The sequence below is a fragment of the Hypanus sabinus genome, chromosome 5, assembly GCF_030144855.1.
Source record: "Hypanus sabinus isolate sHypSab1 chromosome 5, sHypSab1.hap1, whole genome shotgun sequence".
Taxonomy (NCBI): Eukaryota; Metazoa; Chordata; class Chondrichthyes; order Myliobatiformes; family Dasyatidae; genus Hypanus; species Hypanus sabinus.
The window spans coordinates 149,963,258-149,977,363 of record NC_082710.1 but is presented as its reverse complement, the minus strand read 5'-3'; the positions used below and the strand labels follow the sequence as shown (position 1 = coordinate 149,977,363).

At 41.1% G+C, this 14,106-nt stretch overlaps 1 protein-coding gene across 7 annotated transcripts in view; it reads right to left on the bottom strand.

Annotated features, from left to right (window-relative positions):
- The window catches only part of LOC132394451 (uncharacterized), a 152,959-nt gene that overhangs the window by 111,426 nt on the left and 27,427 nt on the right, over positions 1–14,106 (bottom strand). For 6 of the 7 annotated variants that reach the window (XR_009512328.1, XR_009512327.1, XM_059970626.1 and 3 more), the window contains exon 1: positions 12,758–12,995. Coding sequence is in view for 5 of the 7 variants with exons in the window: in XM_059970626.1 (XP_059826609.1) it covers positions 12,758–12,914 (157 nt within the window). In the remaining 2 variants the exon portion in view is untranslated. Of the gene's footprint in view, positions 1–12,757; positions 12,996–14,106 lie in introns of those variants that run through there. The other variant, XM_059970627.1, reaches the window with a different exon arrangement.

Below are 14,106 nucleotides of genomic sequence, written 5' to 3'. Positions count from 1 at the left end.
CTTTTGGCATGCATATTTAAGGAGGTAGCAAACTTCCTCCTCATTTTCCAAATTGTCTGAGAAATCATCTAGTTCTTGTTTCAATATAACATCTAGTGGAAGTTTAAGAGTGAAGGAAAACTATAATATTACAAACAAGAGAAAATCTGCAGATGCTGGAAATCGAAGCAGAATGCTGGAGGAAATCAACAGACCCGAAAGCATTTATGGAAGAGAGTACAGTCAATGTTTCAGGCCAAGACCCTTCAAAGCAGTACTGCTGAAGGGTCTCTGCCAAAATGTCGGCCAAACTCTATTATACAGTATGTTGGCATTCTGGAAAAATCAGATCAGCACCAAAATTAACATCATGCTCAAATTAAGTTTGGACTACCTGGTGGAGTACACAAGAAACCTTCCAAATGTAATCTAGTACTTAAAAAAAACATCTTACAATCCAATGACAAAAAGAAAATATAATTTGCAAACAAATAATATCAAAGGCAGTCCTGTCAACTTCTGATAGCAATCCTAAAGCAAAATTATAATCCTAAAAGTATAATTCTGCTCGCAATTCTGTAATATTTCAGCACAAACAATATTTCATTCACAGCCCAAGTGATAAAATGTACATACAAATTAAATGTTACATGCGATTAAGCTAAGACAATGGCTGAAGTCCTGAAGCCTATTACAGTGAAAGGGGAGCTGAATCTCAAATTACATGTGAAAAGATGACTGAGGATACGAGTTCTTACCTGAGTAAAATATTTCAATTTGATGAGATTAATGAAAAAATACAGATGAATTATACCATCAACGTTGATTCTATTAAGAAGTGAAATGATAACATCCAGATTATACCCAAGGGAAAGGAAAATCTTGGATAGATTTTAGTTTAATCAAGGTTAAAGATACGAATGTGTACTCAGATGTGTAATCTATGTGTAATGTGTGAAAAGTGAAAATGCTACCAAAATGGAAAAGGAAAGGAAAACTGCGGTAAACTACAAAAACGGTATAATGGAGACGGGAAAAAGTCTAAATAGTAAACCTTTGCACTAACTGATTGAGTGAAAAAAACAACTTGTGTAATTGAATGTAAGTGCATTGTATGGCACTTCAAAGTAAACTGAAGTAGTTTCAGGCCAGCAGGGATCTCAAGTGGACAGTTCAGGTAATTGACATTGATCCTTCTCCTTGGGACAATCCTCCTACCTTGGACACTCTTCCAAAACAGTGACACCATCTGAATTCAAAGAATTGCAGGATGGACAGGACATGGACTCTTCTATGACCATTAGCAACTCAAGTGAGGATGATAGTGATGAAACAATATGTCTGGCAGCCATGTCATGACCCAAAGACATGAAGACATGCAGGACTGAAGACAGAACCATGAAGGAAAACAAATGGTTTTTCATCAATTACCTGAACTGGAAAAGATTGATAAAAGTTCCACATCCTAAAAAAATGGAAGCTTAAAGAACTGGACAGTGCTTCAACATATTAGGGACATATACAAACTGGACCCACATGACAGAATCCAAACTTTGGCTACTATGTTATCTTCTCAGTAAATCAGAGTGTTGACTCATAGAGTTGACAACATGTAAGATGATAAACAAAATATACAAGATGGTTGGAAAGCCATATAGGGATTGCTGGAAGAACAGTCTGATTGCAGCAAAGTGGTTGACTGCAGGCAAAATATTTCTGAATATGAGAAACGCTATAGGACAGCATGGTAAGTTACTCAAGAAGTCTGGGTTAAATGAAGATGACATAGAGGTCTCTACATATTGTCCCTTGAAATCAACTTTTATGGATGACTTGAACCAAAGACTGCCGAAATGGTGAAGATGGCAAAACCAAATTGGAGTGGAGTTGACATTCCACTTGGTGAGCTTGTACAAGCTTCCAAACAAATGGAACTAAATATTGAAATCTAAATAAGATCATTACAAGTGGGTCAGTTCCCTGTTGGACAATAGCCACTGACCAAGGGTCATTATCCATTGTGACTGCAGGTGAGTTAATGCCTAACGATAGCAGAAAACTCCCTTGGCATATTGTTACGAATTCAGCAACGATAAATATGCAAGTGAGGCAGGGGTTTTTATAACAAATAGCACGTTTATTAAACACTGAAAAACAAACCACCAAAAGTAAACAAACCACTAACGTAACCGGAAATCAGCTGCCATGCGGCAGCTTAAACAGTTCTTAAAGCAATGAAGCTTAAACAGTTCTTAAAGCGATGTTGCAAAAACAGTTCTTCAAAGTAGTACTGCAAAAGTTCAAAATGCTTATAGTCCATTAAAGGAGAGACTTTTTAGGCGATTTAAATTCTCTTTCACGTCGTGTTGTTGTGGTTCCCAGTCGAGCTATATTTTTCCCATGAAGAATTTATGAAGATGAAAATGAAACGGCTTAAAGGCGCTGACCTTTCCTTGACAAAACTGTACCCAAACCCTTTCTACTATTCACAGGGGTTATCATGAGCACAGCCAACGAATTCCTTCCGAATGAGGATCAAACAAGGTCGAACCTGTTTCACTGTCGAAATCGTGACAGCTTTTCTCGAGCTTTTAACTCCCGAACTCCAATCTTCACTCTCCACTGATTTTTACCTGGCAGTATTATAAAGAAACTTCCAGCAATGACCTTTTAAACTTTAGGCATTAAATAAAACTCCATCTTTCAACCAAACTGCGTCATAATATTGGACCACGCAATGGCACGGAGTCAAACTGGCAAATCCAGCCACGAACTGCCCCACAGGGAGGGGTCCTCCTTTTATAACCTGTAAAAAAAAACCTGTCACATGACCTCTACTGGCAGGAAAATGACGTCACTCCACCATCACAAGACCACTACCTTAAGTCCAGTATAGCTTCAACACCACTGTCACGTGTCACGGGTACGTAACAATATAAAATCGACATTTGACCGCTAAATGTTCCAGTTTTCTGAGCAGGACTGAGACAGAACTGCCACATTTGCACAGCACGATGAGCTAACATACTCCACATCCTCCATCTTTAAAAGACCGATCTGTCCTGTCTCTGCGGAGAACGATGAAGCCGTACATCCCAACATACTAGACCGCTGCTATACTACGATAAGGAACGCCAACCATGACATCTAAAGCATTGACAGACTTCTCGAGATATGTGGTGGAGCATACGACTGATTGCATCAAGGATTGATATGGACAACAATTCCCTTGGGTAGAAGATCCTACAAAAGTAGATCGGCATGGCCATGTCCACATGGGTAAAGCACTCCCTATCATTGATCACACTTACACTGAGCACTGTCACAGGAAACCAGCATCCGTCATCAAGGATCCCCACCATCTAGCCCATGCTCTCTTATCATTGCTGCCATCAGGAAGAAGGTACAGGAGCCTCAGGACCCAACTTCACCAGGTTCAGGAACAGTTATTACACCTCAAGCAACAGGCTCTTGAACCTGTGGGGCTAACTTCACTTGCCCATCACTGCACTGTTTCCACAACCCATGGTGTCACTTTCAACTCTTCATCTCACGTTCTTCATATTTATTGTTAATTATTTATTTTATTTTGCATATGTATAGTTTGTTCTCTTTTGCACAATAGCTGTTTGTCTATCCTGTTGGGTGTGGTCTTTCATTGATTCCATTATGTTTTTTGGATTTATTGAGTATGCCTGCAAGAGGACAAATTGCAAGGTTGTACATGGTAAAGTATATGTACTTTGATAATATGTGCTTTCAACTTTGAAAAGCTTTATGGAGAAGGCAAGGGAGATAATCCATCAATGGACTAAACACTCTAAAGTAATTAAAACACATGTTGATAAGGCAAATGAAGTACTGAATGCTTCAGAATTTTGGAGTAAGTTTTGGAATTGGGGATCAAATGTCCGAATGCATCTGCGGGTAAGAGTAGTAGCACATGCTGCTGTAATATTAATTTTATCTATGTTGATAACTATAATGCTTAATGCATATCAATTTAGAAGGTAGAAGGCTGAAATTATGTGAAATTTGGAGGATGGTGCTCTTATAAATGAGAAGAGACAATTGTTGGTATAAAAAGTGTATGAATTCAATGTAAATGTTACTTTTATCTTTATATGAGTGTAGCACATCTAATGGACAACCGTGACAGTCCTATTATCAGTCAACAGAATGAGTGGAAGATAATGATCCGAAGATAACTACCTTTGGATCAAGAAGGAGATGTTGACCAGGAAGAACTACTGTTGCAAGAAGAAGTTAGTGAACCCTTTGCAATTACCTGGTCTTCTGCATTAATTAGTCATAAAATGTGGTCTGGTCTTCATCTGTTACAATAATAGACAAAAACAATCTGCCTAAACGAATAACACAAAGAATTGTATTTCTTCTTGTCAGTACTGAACAATTTAAACAATCACATCTAGGTTCAAAAAATGTATGTGAACCTCTGGGGTTTAAGAAGCGTATGAAGCACAAGCTAAGGAACAATAGACCAGTCAGCCTTGACAACCACGGTGGGGAAGTTACTGGAATGAATTGAATGACAGGATCTACCAGCATTTGAGAAGAGAGACTGATTAAGAAGAGCCTGCTGGCTTTGCGCATGGAAAGTTGTGCTTGATATGTCTTTTAGTTTTTCTGAAGGGATAACCAAAGGGGTTGATGAGGGTAGGGCAGTGGATGTTGTCTATTTGGACTTTAGCAAGGCCTTTGACAAGTTCCTGCATGGCAACTGGTCTGGAAGTTTCAGTCCCATGGAATCTAGGAAAAGCCTGTTAGGTCAATACAAGATTAGTTCAGAATTAGGAAGCAATGAATGGTGGTTGAAGATTGTTTCTCAAAATGGAGGCCAGTGATTAGTGATGTCTCACAGAGGTTAGTGTTGGGACGTCACTGCTTACTTTATTTTTTACTTGTGTGTTTTAAATTTTTATTTGTCCCTTTACACCAGGCAGCTGTGGCAAAAGACAGGTGGTAAATGGTGAACAGTAAACATGGTTGGGTTTGGACTTTGTCACACTCTAGGAAGGGTCAAGACTTTGACTTACTCTTGAAAATATTGTATACATGAATGTACAGTTTTATAAACCTGAACCATGCATTGTCCTCACTCACAGCATCAATTTGAACTTTGGACATACTGAGAACCAATGTGACAGCTTTGACATGGGGACAGGAGATCACACATTCATCACAATGGCTTTGTGACCACAGCACCGGCTTCACACAGCCAGAACCATTTTGTGCAGGAACCCTTGGCCCATTGGAAGCAGTACATCCCTAATTATTTGATCACTGTGCACTGAAATGGACTTTGGCTTTTTTTTCCTAATTGTATAATTTCCTGCAAAAATAGTGTATAATTTATATTTATATATTCATATATTCCTTGTGAATGTCTCTTTTATATAGAATATAGAACAACACAGCACAGTACAGGCCATTCAGCTCACAAAGCTGTGCTTACATTTTAACCTATTCTAAGATCAATGTAACCCTTCCCTCCCACATTTTCCTTTCATCCGTGTGCCTATCTACGAAATCCTTCAATGGCCCTAAAGTAACTGCCTGCACCACTCCCCTGGCAGCACATTCCATTAACTCTTTGTTCTATGTAAAACCCTATCTCTGACATCTCTCCTATACTTTCCACCATCAAAAAATAAAGTATATCCTCTCACATTAACCATTACCACCCTGGCAAAAAGGAACTTGCTGTCTGCTCTAGCTATGCCTTGTATCATCTTATGAGCTTCCATCAAATCACCTTTCATTCTCCTTCTCTCCAAAGAGAAGAACACAAGCTTGTTCAGCCTGTCCTCATCAGACATGCTCTCTAATCCATGTAGCATCCTGGTAAATCTCCTTTGCACCCTCACTAAAAACTTACACATCTTTCCTATAATGACCAGAACCAAACACAATGCTCTATGTGTGACATAACCATTGTTTTATAGAGATCCAATATTACCTCCAGACTTGAACTCAATGCCCCAACTAATGAAGGTCAACAGACCATATGCCTTTGTTATGATCCCAGCCCCCTCCTTCGTGAGAATCGCCAGATCGCTATTAATTCAGGTCTCGGACCCAGGAAATGAGAGAGAAAGAGCAGGACAAAGCAACGAATTTGGCCATTGTCTCTTGGAGACACCTTTGTGGAATGGGGACTGTGCTACGTGCAGGCCCTCAGGGCAATGTGGGCTGAGTGACAGGGAGAGATTGCATCATCCCAACCTGATTGACATCTGAGACCCCGTGAGTAAGGATAAAAGGGGGGCTTTAGTGGGCAGTTCCCCAGCGACGCAACAGGAGGAGACACCACCGCTCATCGCTCCCGGGCTAATGGGAAGCTATTCGGAAGCCACGTGTGGTTCGTTCCCCTTGCCTGGGAAACGAGTGGCTGATAACACCGAAAAGGACTTCGAACTGACAATCGGGAACCCACGTTCCCGATTCAACGGTTTGCGGCCAAAAGGAATGGCAAGTTTCTTTTCTCACCAAAAAAATCTCTTTCTCTCTCCGACACGTGAAACTCAGCGCACCCCCCCCCCCCCAAAGGCCGAAAGCCTGCATGAACTCGAGAGACTTTTATATTTCCATCGGACAATATATTATCCCTAGACAAACAATAGAGCTCTTTCTTATTGATGATTATTACTATACCTGCGCTTTAGATTGAGTATTGACGACGTATACTATCTGAATGTTTGCATTAACCTTATTTTTGTGCCCCTTTATAAATTAAAACTTTTAAAAATAGTGCCATCAGACTTCAATGGACCTCTCTATCTTTGCTGGTAAGTGATTCAGTTATGGGATACGTAACACCTTCTTAACAAACCAATCAAATTACACTGCAACATTGACATATCTATGCACCTGGAGCTCAAGATCCTTCTTTTCCTCCACGTTTAAAAAGTCTTGCCATTAACCCTATACTTTCCCTTCAAATTCCACCTTCCAAACTAAATCACTTCACATGTTACCACTCCAACTCCAACTGCCTCTTCTTGGCCCAGCTCAGCATCCTATCAATGCCACATTAGAACTTACAACAACATTCTACACTACCCACAACACCACCAACCTTCTTACATCTCCACATTAGTAACCAGTCCTTTCGCTTTCGTCACCAAGACATTTGCAAAAATCACAGACCACATGCCCCAGTGTACCTCCAGTACAGTACCATTGGTCAATGATCACCAAGCAGAATATGCTTCATCTTCTACCACCCTCTCTCCCTTCTGCAGATAAGCCAATTCTGAATCCACGCAGTCAAATTTCCCTGGATCCTATCTCTCCTGACCTTGGGCTAACTTGTCAAATGCCTTACTAAAATCTATATGCAATATATCCACTGTTCTGCCTTCAATTTGTTTTAATCACTTCCTCAAAGATTTCAATCAGACTCGTGAGATGTAAACTGCTCCTGACAAAGCCATTTTGAATATCACTGATCAGACTATGCTTCCCCAAATGCTCATAAATTTTGTCTCTAAGAATCATCCCCAATGGTTTGCCCACCACTGATGCAAGATTCACTGGTCTATAACTCCCAGTATTATCCCTATTACTTGTCCTGGACAAAGTCATAATATTTGCCATCCTCCAATGCTCTGGCAGTACTCCTGTGACCAGTAAAGACACAAAGTTCATTGACAAATGTGTAGCAATCTCTTTCTTCACTTCCCCTAGTAACCTGGGGAGTACACCATTCAACCATATCAACCCAAGGTCTTTTAAGAGTTCCAGCACATCCTCTTTCTTAATGTTTACATATTCTGGCATGTCACTCTGATCTACACTGCCCTCACATTCATTAAGGTCCCTCCCTCTGGTGATTTCTTAAGTAAGATATTCATTAATGACCTCCCCTGCCTCCACTGACACCAGGCCCATTTCCTTTACCATCTCTGATCAGTCCTATTCTCACTGTGGTCATCCTCTTGCTTTTCATATGTGTGTAGAATGCCTTGGTATTTTCCTAAATCCAACTTAACAAACTTCTCATTTCTTCTACTAGCTTTCCTCCAAGGCCATCTTCAGCTCCATTCTGGCTACCTTTTAACTTTATCGGGCCCTGTCTGATCCTTGCTTCCTACTGTCCACTGTCTATCTTTCCTCACAATCTTTCTTCATGTTGCATCCATTTTGATACTAATTTCTGCCCTATCACTCTAGTTCCAAATATTTTTAACCCTCCCCAGCAGCACAAGCAAACCAACCCACAGGGATATTGGCACCACCTTCACATTCAGTTATATCATTTCCATATTGTACTTACTCCAGAAAAGACCCCAATTATCCACAAATCTGAATCCCTGCCCCTGCACCAGTTCTTCAGCCACACATTCATCTGCCAAATCATTCTGTTCTTACCCTCACCGGTAGTGGCAAAGGCAGTAATCCAGAGATTACCACATCTGAAGTCCTGCTTTTCAACCACCTATATTCACTTTTAAGGACTTCATCCCTATTCCTACCAATGGCATTGGTATCAATACATTCCGTGTCTTTGGGCTGCTTACAATCTCACTTAAGAATATTATGGACGTGATCTGAGATGTCCCTGACCCTGGCATCTGGGAGGCAACATACCACCTGGGTGTCTCTTTCACTTGCACATAATCTCTCTTCTGCTCCCTGTTACGAATGTGCCACAACTCTGAGGGGCCGAAGGGTACAAAGTAGCCCCCTTCTTTTTGAGAATCACAAGATCGCTATTAATTCAGGTCTGGGGACCCAGGAAATGAGAAAGAATCCTCAAGGGTTTGGAATGTAGTCCTGCCCTCAGCGAGACAAAGCCAAGGATAACAGCCATTGTCTCTTGGAGACGGAATTGTGTATTGAGTACTGTACTATTCATTGAAGCCCTCAAGGAATGACCAGAGGGGGCTGGTTGAGGGATTGCATCATCCCAACCTGATTGACATCTGAGACCCCGTGAGTAAAGATAAAAGAGGGTCTGGGGAACAACCCCTTTACACGCACCCGGAGAGATGCTGGAAGTCCCGTGACAGCATTTGGTAGCGACAGCCAGTGGGAGGCTGGCATGCGTCCTTTCCCTTTGCCAGGATTGGGGGCCTTACCATGGAAGACGGTTTAGCTAATAGGAGAAACCACCACCAACGGAACTCTGGAAGGATCGACACCATAAAAAGGAAAAGCTGGCAAGTTCTAAAAATCTGTCTTTTGACTCCAACCAAAGACTGCAGCCTGAATGAACTAAAGTGACTTTTATATTTCCATCAGACAGTACATTATCCCCTAGACAACGATAGAGCTTATTTCTTATTGATTATTATTATACCCGCACTTTTAGAGTTAGTATTGACAACGTATATTAGCTGTATGTTTGCATTGATATTATTCTTGTGTATTTTTACCAAAAAATACTGTTGAAAATAGTACCATCAGACTTCAACGGACCTCTCTATCTTTGCTGGTAAGTGACCCAGTAACGGGGTACGTAACATCCCTAACTACTGAATTCCCTATATCCACTGCACTCCTCTTCTTCCCACCCTTTCCTTCTGGGATCCACCAAGCCAGATACTTGGTTGCTGTGGCTTTCCCTTCTTAAGTTGTCTCCAATAGTATCTAAAGTGTAATACATGTTACTGAGGGGAACAGCTACAGGGATACTCTGCACTATCTGCCTATTCCATCGCCCTTTCCTGACAGTCACCCAGGTACTTGCCTCCTGCAGCTTAGGGTGAATACCTCCCTGGATGTCTAATCTATCACCTCATTCTCTTAAATGTGCCCAAGGTCATACATCTGCAGCTCCAGTTTGTGAACACAGTCTGTAGGGAGCTGCACCCAGATGCACATGTCATAGATGTAGCAATGAACGAAGTCTGGGGGCTTGCCGGACATCCCGCATTTTGCATGAAGAGGACACCACTGACCATGGTGCTCCTTTCCTTTTTTTCACTCTAAATTTGTACAAAACAAAAATAATACACCAATCTTGCTTAAAATGTTGAAAAGAATGTTTCATCTTTAACTTTATGACTTTTGGAGATCAGTTCATCTTCTCTTCAACTATTCACAGTAACAGAAATTTTGACCGGGGTGCCCAAACTTTTGCATGCCACTGTATGTCAGGATGCTGTTTATTGACTACAGCTCAGCATTTAACACCACAATTCCTACAGTTCTAATCCAAAAGCTCCAGAACTTGGGCCTCTTTACCTCCCACTGCAACTGGATTTTCAATTTCCAAACCGTCAGATCATAATCTGTACAGATCTCCACCTCCTTGACAATCAACACTGGCACACCTCAGGGTTGTGTGCTTAGTCCACTACCTGACTGACGGACCACAGCTTGTTTGGCTTCAGAGCCGTGTATCAGACATGGCTATAAGCAGCACTGGGGCCTCACAGGGAACTATATTGCCTCTCTTCGCGTTTACTCTGTATACCTCAGACTTCAGATACAACACTGAGTCATGTCATCGACAGAAATTCTCTGATGACGCAACAATAATTGGGAGTATAAAGAGAGGATGGGAGGATGAACACAGGTGCAGAACTTTGTCAAATAGTGCAATTGAATCATCTTCAGCTCAACATCAGTAAAACAAAGGAGATGGTGATGGATTTTAGGTAGACTAAGCTTGCACTGTTTCCTGTTACTATTGCTGGTGAGGACTTGAATGTGGTGAGGACCTAAAAGTACCTGGATGATAGACTTAAGTGGAGCACGAACACAGAGTCTGTGTACAAGAAGGGCTAGAGTTGCCTTAATTTCCTGAGGAGACTGAGGTCCTTTGGAATATTCAATCCTCTGCTTCACATGTTCTACCAGTCCGTTGTCAGCAGTACAATCTTCTATGTGGTGGTGTGCTGGGACAATGGCATCAACACGGGTGATGCCAACAGGCTCAATAAACTGATTAGAAGGGCTGGCTCTGTTATAGGAGTCAAACTGGACACAGTGGAGGCCGTGGTAGAACAAAGGACCCTATGGAAAATCCTGACAGTGCTTCACCCTCTGTATGCCACCTTAGCTGAACAGAGGAGCACTTTCAGAAATAGACTAAGACAGCTGTGTTGCTCCAAAGAGTGCCATATGTGGTCATTCTTACTTTCAGCCATTAGGTTCGATAAGGAGTTAACCTATAGCTGGGGAAGTGATGACTCCCCTCCTGCTAGACTGTTTCAGGTAACTTATTTTTCATTCTTTCTTACTCTCTTCTAATATTTGTAGATCTGTGCACTTATAATGTTACTGTGACACTGTAATTTTCTTTGGGATCAATAAAGTATCTATCTATCTACTGTTTGCACTCACAACTGTGCGACTAGGCACAGCTCAAATAACATCTATAAATTTGCTGACAATACCACCATTGTTGGCAGGATCTCAGATGGAGATGAGAGGGCGTAGAGGGGCGAGATGTATCAGCTAGAAGAGTGGTGTTGCAGCAACAATCTTGTCCTCAACGTCAGCGCGACCATAGAACTGACAGCCGACTTCAGAAAGGGAAGGTGACAGAACACACACTAGACCTCATAGAGGGCTCAGAAGTGGAAAGAGTGAACAATTTCAAGTTCCTGGGTGTCAGCATCTCTGCAGACCTAACCTGTATATTAAAGCAGTTATAAAGAAGGCACACAGTGGCTATATTTCATTAAGAGTTTGAGGAGGTTTGGTATGTTACCCAAACACTGGCAGTTTTCTACAGATGTACCTGGAGAGCATTCTGACTGTCTGCATCACCGTCTGGTGGGATGGGGCACTACTGCACGGGATTTAATTGAACTATATATATGTAACCAGTGACCATTGAACATCTTTTTTTATTGTTAGACTGCACTTATGTATTCCCCTTGGTAATGCTAAAATATTGTAGCTGCCTGTGCCTTTAATAGAAAACGGTGATATCATTTTGCATGGGTGGAGTAGAACTAAGAGCTGGCATGATCTAGAAAGGACGATGTTCGAATGCTTTTCCCAGGTTTGGTAAGGAAAGATTTTTGCGAGTAAGTTGATCTACGCTGGAATTGATTGCGAAGTTCCTTAAGCGGCCTACTGGCGTGAGGGAGAACTCATTTCAAGTTCCAGTCTGTATGTGTTTGGAAGTTGAGCATGTGTGTGCCAAATAATTGTTACTGCCGTATTGGTTCTGTATATATTTTTAGTTATTTTCATACTGCACACGTAACAAGAATGTGGTCCGATTTTAAACTGAGATTGTAATAGCAGGATTTTTTTTTAAATTTATTTTGTTCGTTTTTATTTTGATACCTTCTTTCTGTAATGAAACACCTAAAACAGATAAAGGAATTTAAGACCCGGAAAAGTATTTATTGTCCCGCGTGTGTATTTTTCCCCAGGCTACAAAATATATACTGTAGTACAATTATTTTTCCTTATTATATATTGTATTGTACTGCTGTCGGTAAGTTTACACATTTCGGTGATATTAATATGCCGGTGATGTTAATTCTGATTCTGATCTTACCAGAAGATAGAGCACATTCACTGCACCAAGGTCAACACTGGAGCTGCTGAGAGGAAATGTAATAGCCGACATGTCATACGTTTAACATTCCCTAATTTCCCGTTCGCGCCGAGTCACCCCGGACCCAGCCCCATAGTCCAGGTAGCACGCAGGCTGAATCTCACCGTCCGAGCCCTCGGTATCAAACCTGCTAATTCCCGCACCAAAGCCGGACATTTACAGTAAGAAGGAGAAAATTGTACACGAACAGAGCGCTGACACAGGTTCACATGATAAAATATTCCCTACCGTCTGCATCAAACACACCGACGAGGCAAGGCAGCGCCGAAAGAACGAAGAACAACATCCCCACACCGGCTGGGAGCTGACTCGGGCTTCCCGGACACCGGTCGTTCTCCGCTGACACCGACCAATAGCCCTGAAAAAAATGTTGCAGTATCAACATAATTCCTATTTTTCTCCTGATTTTTCGTTTTCTGTCTTTTAATGACGGTTGGAGACCAACCTAAAGGCTCATTCCGGCCACCTACTGGTCTGGAGTGTGACGTAGAGAATTGGGAAATAAACCCCCTACTGGTTCCTTATCAAATGAAAACTAAATTACCCCTAAAATCCCTATAGTATTGCAAGACAATACTATGAATTAATTTAAAGTATAACTTAATAATGTTTTAAGATGAAAACTACCAACCCCCAATGCTAGCATTAAAGTCTGCATTGCCTTTCTTTCAACCTTATAGGCTTCACATTGTAAAATAATATGTTCAACTGTTTCATAATGATGACAACACCTACACAATACAGAGTGATGTTCTCCTACAAGATATAAGGAATAATTAAGCATAGTATGCCCAATTCTTGGTTAAATCAGTATAATTCCTTCCCTTCTTGTCTTTCCCCCTTCTCCCATCAACCCAACAGTTTAATGTATTCTGTAAAGGGGTCTCCCCTTATGTACATTATCCCTCATATCTTGCCATAATCCCCTAATTCTTAGCCCCACCAATATCTTAGCTTCTGATTTACTAAGTGGAAGGTCTATATCCACAGATGAACTTTCAACAGCCTTTTTACTAAACAATCAACCAGCTCATTCCCCTCAACATCTCTATGTGCAAGGACCCATCAGAAGAGAACATGTGGACCAATACTTTGACTATGAGATAATGTTTGTTGTGCTTCCAGCTGTAAGTCTGACCTACTCCTTGAATGACCTGCTTTAAGACTAGTCAAAACTGAAAAAGAATCTGAACAAATTACAAATTTGCAAGGACAGATTTCCCCCACCCACTGAAAGCCCAAAATGATGGCAACCAATTCTGCTCAATACACTGAGAAATGTTTAGTAAGAAGTTTCTTTATTGTTACCCATAATTCAGGCACAATAACAGCCACACCAACATTCCCAAGTAAATTATCTTTTGATCCATTAGTAAAAATGGTTAACATATCACAATAATTTCCCTAAAATATTGATGAACCAACAGACTCACAGGCAAATCAGGATCCTTGGACTTCATTAAATCATGTAAATTAAAATCAACTAAAGTCATTGGAAAAAAGCGAGGTGGGGTTACGAAAAAAGCTACAGTGAGATATATTGCATAATCCAGCAAACTCATATTCCTAGTGTGATA